The sequence below is a fragment of the Peromyscus leucopus genome, chromosome 19 (assembly GCF_004664715.2).
Source record: "Peromyscus leucopus breed LL Stock chromosome 19, UCI_PerLeu_2.1, whole genome shotgun sequence".
NCBI lineage: Eukaryota > Metazoa > Chordata > Mammalia > Rodentia > Cricetidae > Peromyscus > Peromyscus leucopus.
The window spans coordinates 70169040-70181656 of NC_051079.1; the positions used below are offsets into that span (position 1 = coordinate 70169040).

Here is a 12617-nt window from a genome sequence, read left to right on the forward strand (position 1 = left end):
GGGCCCGTGTGCTGAAGTTACCCTGGCCTTCCTGGTCCACCAGGGAAGGCACAGTCATGGTTCTGGGTCTGTCCCCACATCAGGTAAGCACAGAGGCGAGTGTCTGTCCTGACAGCCTGGGCGTTTCCTTCTCAGAGTTGCAAGCCCACGGGACTTCCTTCCTGATGATAGTCCCGGGTCTTCTCTCTCGGCGGCGTGGGTGATGTCTTCCTCCAGCACTGTGGTTGACTTGGCTATGTTAAGAAAGTGGTGATGAGTCGCAGGGTGTGGATGATACAGCATCAGCCGCAGGGGAAGCACAGCCAGGGTGGGCCTCACCAGTGGTCTCAGAAATACTCTTGTCATTCAGGACTCAGTGACTTGAAATGAGCTTGCCAAGGAGAGAAAGGCCCTAGGTGGAAGCCGCGGGTTGGACAGCAACTTAAGGCATTAGGGGCTGCGAACTCTCTCCCCTGCAAGTTCAAAACCCCGAAGGCACCAGTGAGCACTGCTGAGCTGGTAGTCTGTGCTGAGTGGCTGTGAATGCTTTGTAGCCGTGGGACAGCCTCCTTACCATGCTAACAAGGCACCTCCCTGTCTCTGTCTATGGTGAAATGGGTACACGTACATGCCACTATATTGTGTGTTCCATCTCCTACCTCCATCTCTCTGTCTGCCAACACACCTGCAGACCCTGTAACAAAAACCCCAATGGCCTCCTCAAGCACCAGACTCCGCGCTAGGCATTCTTCAGTCCCAAGAGATCCAGTCATTTCCTTGGGGCTAGCCATGTTTATTCTTTGGAGCTTGTGGGGTGGGGGGGGGGCAAGTGGGAAGGAGCAGAAGGAGACAAACAGAAGAGCATTTGAGGACAAAAAGCAAAAATTCCAGAAGGGGGAAAGGTGTGGAGCTCAGGGTGACGAGCAGCTCCCCGGAAATGCACAGACAGGTCTCGTGTGTCCCGTCTGGGCAGCCTTCTTCTCCTTTCCTGCATTGTGGATTGCTGGGCCCAGGCCTGGCATGGACTGGCACCAGGCAGCAGCATGCTCTGCTGAGGAGGAACACGATGAACAAACCAGGAAGGAGCTAAGGAGACCCCATCCATGAGGACAGCCTCTCACTGCTTGTGGCTTGGCAAGAACCCGGGGAGAGCAGTGAACAGGAAGGACCATCTCCTCTGTCCACATCACCAGGTGCTCTGTCTCGGCTTCATTTGGAAGCCTTTTTAGCCTCTCCTTGCCAGCCTTGCAGGGTACCATCCACCCATCACCACTGTGCATGGTCCAAGAGGTCTCCCAAAGGGCCCACACTGCATCAGCCCCACCAGCTCTGGGATTCTGGCATCTTTTGTCACAAAGTGAGAATCAGAAGCCTGAGGCTTAGGTCTCATTCTGCCAGCCTGCAGAGGAATGTCCCTGGGGTATGGCCTCCTCAGAGATAGGCTTGCTCAGTTGTGAAGCGGTTGTGACCAGAGAGGGAGGCCTGGTATCTATCCAGAGGGGATTTGGTGCTAACCAAACGAGACAGATGTGTGTGCTCAGAGAGGACTTCCTGGTATGACATGGGCAATCCCACCTCTGTGTACTCCATTCCCATCCTGTCCTAGAAAGACCCAAGATCACCCCGAGCAGCCCGGAAGGCATGCTGAACCGGAAGGCTCCAGAGGCTCCCCCCACCCTGTGCTGCTACAGCCTCCAGGCGGTTTGCTCTCGGGTCTCAGTGTCCTCCGCTGTTACCTTGAGGGTGTGAGTTAAGTGGAACCTGCTATAGGTGTTGCTTTGAAGATCCTCAGCCCACTGGTCTCCTGTCTTCAGGAGAGGTTCGAATCAGGTGAGATGGCTCTGGAGCCGCCCCAGAGGCAGGGCCTCAGCAGGTGCCAGGCTCCTTAGATCTTCCTCCACCCCAGGAAGTGCAGCCTGAAGATCCAGGTGCTGCCCACACAGAGGGGCTCCGCTCCCCAAGCACCGCAAGCCCACCCTGCTGTTTAACGGACCTGACTTCCTCCTCGTGGCTCCACACACGGCTCTGAGTAGATGTGGATGGTTTTTTGTGGCTGCACATGGGAGTGGGTCCTCACTGTCTGTCTCTGGAGCAAGTGCTGACCAGAACAGGAGGCCGGCGACCTGCCTGAAAGTCCGGCCTTCTAGCTCAGGGATGATTGTTCAGCACCTAGAACCTGCTTTGAGCTCAAGGCCTTGCTTGCTGGAAAACCTGCCATTGTTGCCCTCGTCCTTCCAAGGAAACCTCCCCAGACCCCGCCCCTGCGTGCTGCCCACACGTTGTGCAAAACAAACCCCAAGTTTCAAAGCCACAAAACCAGGCACATCCTTCAATCCCAGCACTAGAGATGTGAAGGGGGATCACAAGTTCAAGGTCAGCCAGGGCTACATTGTCCCCCAAGGAAAAGGCCCCATATCATCAGTATTTGGTTTATACTTCTAGTGTGACTTCTGTTTGATGTTTTTATTAAATATTACACTTTGGACACATTGGGGTCTTAAAAGCAATGGGTACTTGGAAACAGTGAAGAAATGTGAGTATCATGACCCATTTTGCTTCCCACCGTATTTAGAAGGAAGCAGGGGCAAAGCCCCAGGAACTAACAGATGCTGGGGTTAGGGGCCACCAAGCCGCTGACCTCCTCAAGGAGGAGAGGTGAAGAGGTCAGGTCTGTGACTTCCTTCCGGGTCTGACCTCGTCGGCTCCCACAGGGTCCGTTGCCCACCTCTGTTGCCCCTCTTCCGGGGAGCCACTGGCCGGGAGAGATCTGGAAGCAGGTATCAGAGCTGGAGCCCTCTGAAGCCTGGAAGTCCCTGGCCTGGTGAGCACCCGGTTAACACCAGAAGTGCCTCGGCTTTCTGTCTTTCTGGTCACCGAGTCTCAAGTTCACATCCCAGGAGGTGAGAAGCCCAGAGGACTCTGAAGCTAATCCCTACACTGCCAAAGTAAAGGGCGAAGTTGCCAGAGGAGGCCAAGGTATCTTTGTCCTCCAAGTTCTGGAGCACCGTGAGGGAGCCGGTGCCCCCCTCCCAACACGACAGCAGTTGCCCCCCCCCCCCCGACTCTTCAGCAGTGTCAAAATGGCCTTCACTTCACAGTTGGCTGAAGGTCAAACTCTCCCACTTAGGAACCGGACACTGGAATGTGTGGCAAAGCGTCATCCTTCCCCCGGGGACAGTGACTTGAGGGGAAGTGCAGGACAGTGAAGTCAGGGGACATCCTGAAGTTCCCACCTACACAGGAAGTCTATCCACACCTGTCCAGAAAGTGAGAAAAGCCGTGCGGATGCTGCCCGGCTTCCCGTGAAGAAGAGTTCTCTTTCATCGGAGTCATAATCATCAGTGACGTGAAACACTATGTTCTCATGCCCCGCAAAGACCCCAAAACAGAGAAATCTGCACATCACGCCCAGACCCCAGAATTTCAAATGCATGAATTTTGCTAGAGGAAAAAAAAAAAAGAGAGAAACACTCTCTCCTGAGACACATGAGAAGCGGTTTGATCACGAATGGTGTCCTAGCTTCCTCTACGAGTGTGAACACGGCTAGAACTGGAGCCAGCCAGGGGTGAGAGGGACACACGTGCTGAAATGTCCTGAAACAGCCACAGCATCTGGGCAGTCAGGGTACGAAGAGTCAAAAATGGAGAAAGATGGCCTCCTACTGTAGACGGCTTCTCTATACAGATCACCATCCTGAGACTTTCGCCAAGAATGTGGGTTGCCGATGACACTCATTTCTTCATGACCTGCACATTTCAATGGATCACAGACAGGTTGGCTGTTGAGCCCTGCCACTGACTCCCAAGTGGAAAACAAGGGTGACAATCAGACTGTGAAAGAAGCTAGCCATGGCCTTCTTTCTCTGGAGACAGCGTTGAACAGGAGCGTGTGAGCCAACACAAAAGCTTTAGGGCAGCAGAGGCAGCCGAGGCCAGTCCTGACAGAGAAAAGCTCTGTGGGTGTCAGTCGTGGGGAGTGTGGATGGGAGAGAACACTTTCTCAAAGCCCTCCCCCCTACCCCACCCCACCTCCCCCGCCTCCCCCAGCTGCCATCCAGGCCTCACAGAGCAACCTCTGAGGCCCTGGCCTCTGAGATCAATTAAAGACAGTTAAATGCGGATTAATTTCCTCGCTCCCTCTCTCTGGGTCTGGAGAAAGAGAACTCCGTGGACTGTGGTGTCCTGACGCCACCACGTGGCTGAGATGTTTGCAACCTTCTGCGAGGTCCTGTAGCAAAGCCCTTGGCCAACATGTGTGGGGCCATGGCTTAAAATTAAATTTAAAGGAAAGAAAGGAACATGTATCAGAAGATAACCTGGTTGAATTTGTCTCCCATGGGTGGGACAGAATGTTCCTGACTGCTGGTGTTGAGGCCTAGTTTTCCCTTTGACAGAAACTAACAGGGTCCTGTATTTTAATTACCTGGAAATGAAACCATTTTGATGATAATGACATGGGAAATGCTCCCTGTCATTAACCTTAACTGAGATCGCATTTGCAAATCCAACTTAATTAGGAACTGATTTCCCAGGCCCGGTGGACTCCAGCCATCCTCAAAACTCAGCTCTTATCCCCAAATATAAACAATTTCTTTCTGACCCACAGCTTCAGAACTTGTTATAAATCTGCAAACTTTGAACTAAATAAGTAAAAGCCGTGACTTGAAACTCTGTTCTGCTCCTGCATCTTACCCTTTTGCTGTATGACAAGCTGGCAGCCTCCTGTAGCCGCTGCCTGGAGCGTGGCCCAATGGTGCTATCTAGCTCCACGTGACCAGGTGCTCTGCGCTTGTCTCCAGCACTGGACCCGGACTACCCGGGGGGCCTCAGCAGGAAGGTCCTTGGACCCCTTGCGTCTCAGTTTCACCCTGCAAATGAAGCAGAGCAGGGCAGTAGTGCTGGGTGACGGTTTGGACTCAGGTCAGTGAGGGACAGAGCATCTCCTGGGTGAGTGTGCATGTTCTTCCGTGCTTACACAAATCTGTTTGAAGATAGAAGGAAGAAAGTGTAACCCCAGGCCCCTGGGGGACGCTGGTCATACTTCCAGGTAAGGGGGCTTGGGGGACACTTCTCAGGCCAGCAATGAAGTCAGAATTGGAATCTTTTTATTTTCCTTGACCATCAAACCCTAGGGACATCCTTGTGAAATGGTTGCACTGATAGGCGGTCACTCCTGACCTGTAATGAACTGCAGATGGTAGGGATGTGTCTCATGATGTTTTCAGGAGCAGCCTCTCTTCAGGGGAACAAGCAGACAGTCTGAGGGCCACTGACCCCCTGACAGAACGTCCAGGTTTAGGGTTCCCAGCTTTCACCTACAGGAAGCTGGAAAAACTTGAAAAATCCCTTTCCTGGCCTCTGCAGAGAGCATGTCTGAGCGCCCCCTGCTGGTGACGGGCACCGTTTCCAGCTGGGGGAAATTGTTAATTTTTCAAAAGTAGTACACACGGGCTAATGGAGAAAGCACGCAGCTCGGAGATCAATGACCTGCTTGGTCGGGGATCCCTTCCACAGTTCCAAGCGAAGCGATTCATCACCGTTTTGCTTTATGTCGCCTCATAAAGTTTGTTGTCAGCTTTGCTTGTTAATACAATGCAAAGCTGAATTGACAGAAAGTGGGGTTCCTGATATAACATGAAGAAAAAAAGAGAAAAAACAGACAAGGAGAAGACAGCGTGTAGTAGGATCCCATTTCCACCCTTTTGCAGCACAAAACCTGGGCTGTCCCACAGCAGGGACGTCGCTTATTTATCACCTTCCTGTAAGTATGCGCCGCTGTCCAAACAACGGAATTTTTTTATTTTTAAAAACAAGACTAGTTTTACAGGCCCTCGCTTGTTCCAAATGTTCAACTCCAAACACAGCCATGGGGTTCAGGCCGGCCAGGTAGCAAGACCCCCAACCCCCTCAGGTTCCATGAGTCCTTGCCGGGCCAGCACTGGCCTTGGTCTCGTGGTCCTTCTTGCTGGTGGTGAACTGACCTTGTTAGGATGCCTGTTAGTAACCTACGATGATGAGGAAGACGTGCTGCTGGAGATGAGCTGGGCATAGAGACTGCAGTCTTGGGGAACAACAATAACCATCCAGTGTGGGCTCCTCCCTCAGCCTTAGTGAGCACAGCCATGCAGTTACCTGCCAGACAATAACTGCATGTATGGCTCACATGAACTAAGAGGCGAAAGCCCTTTCTTCTAAAGACGCCAGCTCGCCAGATTGCAAGTGACCTTGCCCATCACCAGGGCCCTTGGGCAGACACTCAGAAAATCTGGAATATTCCTACACGGAATATGGAGTGAGTCCCAGGGCAGGGGGTTGGGGGGATTACCTATGGTGAATTGCATTTTGACAAAGAGAGACAACTCAAGAGAAAAATGATGCCCTTTTCAACAGGCGGCCTTGGGATAATTGGACAGCCCCCTGCCAAACACGGCCAAAAACAAACGTTAATCAACTCAACCCTCACCTTATACAAAAGTCACCTGAAACTGGATCATAAACCTCTACTGGCACTAGAAAATTCTACAATTTTAGACAAAATATAGGAGACAATCTTCTTGACCAGGGTAGACAAGAGTTTCCTAGACCTGACGTAAAAAGCTGGTTCATCAAGAAAATAGGTAAATCAGACCCCATCAAAGCTCAGCACTGTTTGCATGAAACACTGTTAGAAATGTGTACAGACAGGCTACAGACTGGGAGAAAATATTCCCATCTTCGTGGAGTCTGAAAGTACGGTAGTGGTCCTGGAGGCTGGAGAGAGATCAGGGCTGAACTAGGACAGATTCTGCCGGGTGGTGATGGATGTACAGTTGCTACCGAGCTGTGTCCTCAGACATGGTTAAAATGCGACCCTTGTGTCCTGCGTATTTTACAAAACGAGCTCAGATGCAGCCCTGGTCTGACACATGCAGTCTCTTGCCCCAGCCCAGAATGTTGCTACCATGGCAACTGAGGTGGCCTCTTGGCTTTTGCTGTACTCACCGCAAAGCCAGGCAGGTCTAGAGTTGGGCTATGTCCCAAGGTGTGACTGTCACACCAAAGAATTGCCATCCTCTTCCCAACTGCACTTCAGGCCCATGCTGCATGTGAGGAGGCTGGGGCCTGGTCCACCCAGCAGCTTACCAAGGACTCCTAGGGTTCTGGCATTGGGTCCGGCGAGTGCCCTCCTGTTCCTGTGACTAGCTCTTTCTGCACGCTGTGGTAGGGTTTTGCTATTGCCCTCCTTCACCCTCTCTCTAGCTGCCGAGAGCCACCGTGAGAGTTCCACAGTTAGCACCCTGGGGCCCACCACACAGGCTTGACTCTTTTCTTCCCTATGAAAGAGTAAAACCTAGATGAAGGCATGAGCAGCTCTGGAAAGCTGGGACAGACAATCCAACATGGCAATACTTGGCAGCTAAAAAGAGCTGCCTGGGTCAGGAGGCAGTGGCATGTATGGAAGGGGGTCCATTCTACCTAACTAAGCAAGAGCAACATGTGAGGAGAGCTCCAGGGTGGAAGCCGAGGCTCAGGCTGCCTTCCCACGAAGGTTCTGGTGGGAAAACTCACAGAAAAGTATGGTGGTTCCACGAATGCTGGGTAGTCCTGATCCATGTTAAATGGCCTTATTTTATTTTCTAAACTAACGTATAGCAAAACGGACTTGCTTTGTATAGAGCTCTATATGTTTTAGCAGATGTATAAATGTGTGTAGCTACTACCACAAAGACAGTCAGCCTAAGACAGTGCCCCTGCCTTGTGTACTCAAAACTCCCTTTCTCTAATGTCCTAACTACAGCCACCCCTGCTCTAGTCCCCACATCATAGGACAGGCTTTTCAAGAATGTCACCTAAAAAAGACGATATATGTAAAATCTTTTCTGAATGGCTTCTGTCATTCAGCACGACTTAGAGATGCCTAAATGTTATAATGTGTTTCAAAACGTTGTTTGTTTTATTGCTAATTAGCATTCCACTGAATAAGCGTACCACGGTGTGTAGATTCTCCTGTTGAAGAACATTTGAGCTGCTTATAGTTTGCAGGAAATAAAAAGTTCTATAAGCCCTCATGTACAGACTTTGAGTGAATATAGGTTCTTTATTTAAGATCTAAATTGTTTTCCTTCAAATGGTTAGTGATCAATATATTCATTTTAAAATCACTTTCAAAAATATAGCATTTCTGTTTCATCCTTCCAAGCATGCAATGTGATTGCAGGGCCATCCAATAAATACACAGTTGGTGCTGTAAGAAACCACCAAGTTGTTTTTCCCAGTGACTGTGCTATTTTGTACTCGCAAGGCAATGCATGGGAGTTCCAGTTGCTCCCTGTACTAGCCAACACTTGGTATTGTCTGCATTTTTTTCTTAACTCTCTGAACAGGTGAGTAGTGGCATCTCATGGCTCCTGTTTGCATGTTCTTGGTGGCTGTTGGTATGAGCAGCTGTTGTTTGTGTGCTAATTTGTTTTCCACACATCTTTGGTGAAACGTTTGTTGAAGCGTTTTGTCTAGTTTTTAATCAATTAACTTTTACTGCTGAGTTTTGAAGGTTTAGTGTTTCTTTAAAAAAAAAGAAAAGTGTTTAATTCTTTTTCTCACATGTGATTTGCAAATGTTTTCTCCAAGTCTGCCATTTGTCTGTTCATGCTCCTAAGAGTGTTTCATGTTAACAGTGTTGAGCTTTGATGGGGTCTAATTTACCTACTTCTCGGTGAATCCGCTTTTGGTGTCATGTCTGGGAAGCCTTGCTTGATTACTATAGCTATGTAATAAATCTTGCAAATAAAGCCATGTGATTTGGGAAACGTCTACATTTTTACAGCGGATTAGCTCCTTTGATTCCTTTGCATTCCCGTTTAGGTCCAGATCAGTCTGTCGGTATCTAATCAAAATCTTACCGGCAATTGCATTAAATAGGTAGATAGATGTGGCATCTCTACTGTCTGGGTCTGCCAGTCCATGGATACAGAGTGCCTCTCCTCCAGCTCTTCTTGGGTCTCTTTTCTGGTTTCTAGCCTAAAGATTTTCTACATGGCACTACTGTGTTTTGTTCTGGGATCCCAGGGCCTTACACGTGCTAGGCAAGCATTCTACTGCTGTGACACAGCTCAGGCCAAACGCTACAACTGCTTCGTCAGGTTCTTTCCTGCCACTGGTCTAGCGGCATTTAAATTTGGGGTTTGTGTTTAGCTGATGGCTCCTATTCTATAGACAGATGACTGCCTGAATATCTTTTGATTCAAAAAATCTGCAGATATAGCAAAGCAGATATATTGACATTGCTACCTCTGATTATCTATGGAACAGTGTAGCTCCAAGAGCCCAAGTCAGGGTCCAAGCCAGTGTGTGTGTTAGCCATGTAGATGACCCATGTAGACCACTTCGTGGTTAGGTCCTACATTAAAAGAGATCTCTGCAGGCCATGCAGTAGTTGCCTATAGCGGATGCTTGCACAGGCCACTCCCTGACTTATCATGGACAGTCCTGACCCCAGATTCCATAGCTCTAAGAGTTGTAAAACAATCTACAAAGCTCTTGAGCTCCTTAAAATATTTAAATTACTTTTCTCCCAGAAGTTCAGTGCCTTTGTATTTGCTTTGGCAGCACTAAAACTGGAATGATACAAAGAAGATTAGCATGGTCCCGCCCCAAAGGCTAGCTGTCTTACCTAGGGTTTCTATTGCTGCAAAGAGATGCAAAGCCATGACCACAGCAACTCTTATAAAGAAAACATGTTAGGCAGAGGCTTCTCTAAGCTGGTGATCTACCGCTGTGACATCTCCAAGGACCAGCAGATAAGGGGATAACAGAGGATATGTGTGGTAGTCTGGGAAGGTCAGGCCCCTCACAGCATTAAGGAAGAGTGAATGGCATTCTGAATCCTCAGCAGGCCACTGGACATAGGTGAAGTGAAGAAGAATGGACCTTAAGAGTTTTTCAGAGTGTGAGCTGACTGTCCAGGTGGGAAGGATGGGGGTGGGTGGAGAGGAAGACAGAGCAGCCATTTAGAAGGTGCCAGGTGGTGGTGGGCTGGGAAGGCAGTTTGACCTTGAAGAGTTAGCAGATTAGGTATGTGGTCCCTGGGAAGCAGTGAACTTTGGTCTGTGCAATAGAGGGACCGGGGGGGGGGGGACAAGAACTGTGTCCAAGGTCCGACAATGTCGGGGGTGGGGTGGGTGAACAGGATCAAAGTGACAGGGAGGGACCAAACCTTGATGTGTGGAAACCCACAGCTAGGATCACATAACTCCTAACGAGCGCTCTGTCTGATGCTATCTATAAGGAAGGGTGTGGAGTAGACATTCGTCCAGGCCCTCAGGGTGGCCAACACAGAAGGTGAAACTGTGTTTAGCTCATCACAATCAGGATCATGACATAACAGACTCAGAGAAAGGCTGAGTAATTGGCCAACGGCATCCTGTGAAACTCTAGTCATCACCCACGGAGCCACGCCCATCACCCACACCCTCAAAAGCTCCAGAGAAGTGGTTCCTGGCTCTTTAGTGGCAAACTCCTCAAAGGGCTCCCCCAACCCACAAACAGAGAGACGGGATGCTGCTAGTGACCCGACTGCCATCTCCGATGCTTCGCTGGGAGCTCTGCAGACAGGCTGCACACATCACTCCTGCTCTCCCCCTTGCTGATGACTGGATGAGGTTCCTCCAAGCACAGTGGTGGTTCTGAGCATGAGCTGCGAGCAGCAGAGGCAGGCAGACCCGAGGAAACGTGTGCAGGCTCCTGCCGAACTCCCTGTTATTTCCTGAGAACTGTAGTGCTGTGAAGTCTCTTCACAGACTTCTTCCCAAGGATGCCTGCTTGGATGCAGGCTCTTCCTGTGGTACTATGCATGTCCACTGGCTTGAGCCCAGATTCTGAGTGACAGCATCCAGCAAAAGCCGTCATCTCGGCCTCCCCTCCCAGCTCTTGCTCACTTGGGATACATCACTGCCTCTGTGCTTGCTAGGGTATCTTACTGGCTGTATCCACTGACCTAGAACCTTTGGGTTCTGTGGACGATGAATGCTCAGACCAGATGCACACTCACACCAGGTATTACTCTTCCATCTTACTCAAGATGGGAAAGTGATGTTCACACATCAGCAGACTCAGAATTCCGGGGACTCGAGGCAGAGGTTAGCTTATGATGCTGTCACTCCAAAGCTAATGAACAGATGACCTCTGCCAGTGATGGCTTCAGAAATAGAGAGCATCCACCTGGCAAGCTGTGGTTATGCTACCAAGCATGCTCCAGCAAGCCCCATGCCTAACTCGGGTGTCTGGTGACATGCCAGCTGCTTCCGGAGCACAGGATGCATGCAGTGGAGACCCACTTTCCTCAGGAGGACAGACATGGCCCAGCTAAGCTCTTTTCATCCTAAGCTGTACGCTTCTCTCTTTCAGGACTCACACACATCGAGAACTACCCACTATGGCTCCCTGCCCCAGAAGTCACAGCATGGCCGGACCCAAGATGAAAACCCAGTAGTCCACTTCTTCAAGAACATTGTAAGTGACCATGCATAAAGGGGACCAAGAAATCATCAAAGGAAGGGTTGCTGGATCCAAGAGAGTCCTTAGCTCACCTGTGGCTTCCTGGGATCCTTCTCTGGGTGTAGCTGGCCTGAGGGACACCATCCTCAGTAGAAACTTGGTCACAAGGACTCCAAGTCCCAAAGAACACTCTTGGCTGCATCTGCCATGTAACAAACAATGTATTCCAATAAGAACTCAATTTTCTTGAAACCAGACAGCTAGTTGATGCTTAAGTAAAAAATATAGGCTTTGTAACCCTAAGAAGAGTTAAGGATGGGAATAGGCATTGCCCAGAAGGATTGAAGGGTAAGCAGAGAAAGGCAGGGTGTTTTAGGCCAGCTCTGTGTGGCATTGTAAAATAGAACACAAGACGTTTGTCTATACACATAGGATGCACACCGCATAGGGTGAACCCTCTGGTATCCAGCTGATAACAATAATGCTCCAGTATTTATCAGTTATAACAAATCGCATTAATGCTGGTACTAAATAACAGACACTAAGTAGATGGGTGGGGTGCCCTGTGGGTGTAGGGGAAACATGTGATTTCATTAGAATGTCTGTGTAAATATAAACTTGTCCACAAAACAAGTGTCTTAGTTACTTTTCAATCATTGTGATAAGATACCATGGGCAAGGCAACTTATGGAAGAAAGAGTTTATTTTGGACCTACAGGTCAGAGGGTAAGTCAATAACCATCAGGGCAGGGAGCATGGCAGCAGGCAGGCAGGAATGGCAGCGGGACAGTGGCTGAGGGATCGTATCTTGAGACACAACCATGAGGCAGAGAGGTGGGGAGGAGGAGATAAATAGATGATGATAGATGATAGATAATAGATAGATAGATAGATAGATAGATGATAGATAGATAGATAGATAGATAGATAGATAGATAGATAGATGATTGGTAAATAGATAATAGATTGATTGATAGATCATAGATAGATTGATAGATGACTGATAGATAGTTAATAGATAGATGGTTGATGGATGGATGGATAGATAGATAGATAGATAGATAGACAGACAGACAGACAGACAGACAGACAGATAGATAGATAGATAGATAGGTGATAGAATGATAAGCGGGAATGGCCCACCCCAGTGACACACCTCTTCCAAG

At 49.4% G+C, this 12617-nt stretch overlaps 1 protein-coding gene across 7 annotated transcripts in view; it reads left to right on the top strand.

Moving 5' to 3' along the window:
* LOC114696273 (myelin basic protein) overlaps positions 1 to 12617 on the top strand; it is a 112832-nt gene that overhangs the window by 89542 nt on the left and 10673 nt on the right. For all 7 annotated transcript variants that reach the window (XM_028873890.1, XM_028873892.1, XM_037197223.1 and 4 more), the window contains one exon: positions 11362 to 11466. In XM_028873890.1, the coding sequence (XP_028729723.1) occupies positions 11362 to 11466 (105 nt within the window). The remainder of the gene's footprint in view (positions 1 to 11361; positions 11467 to 12617) is intronic.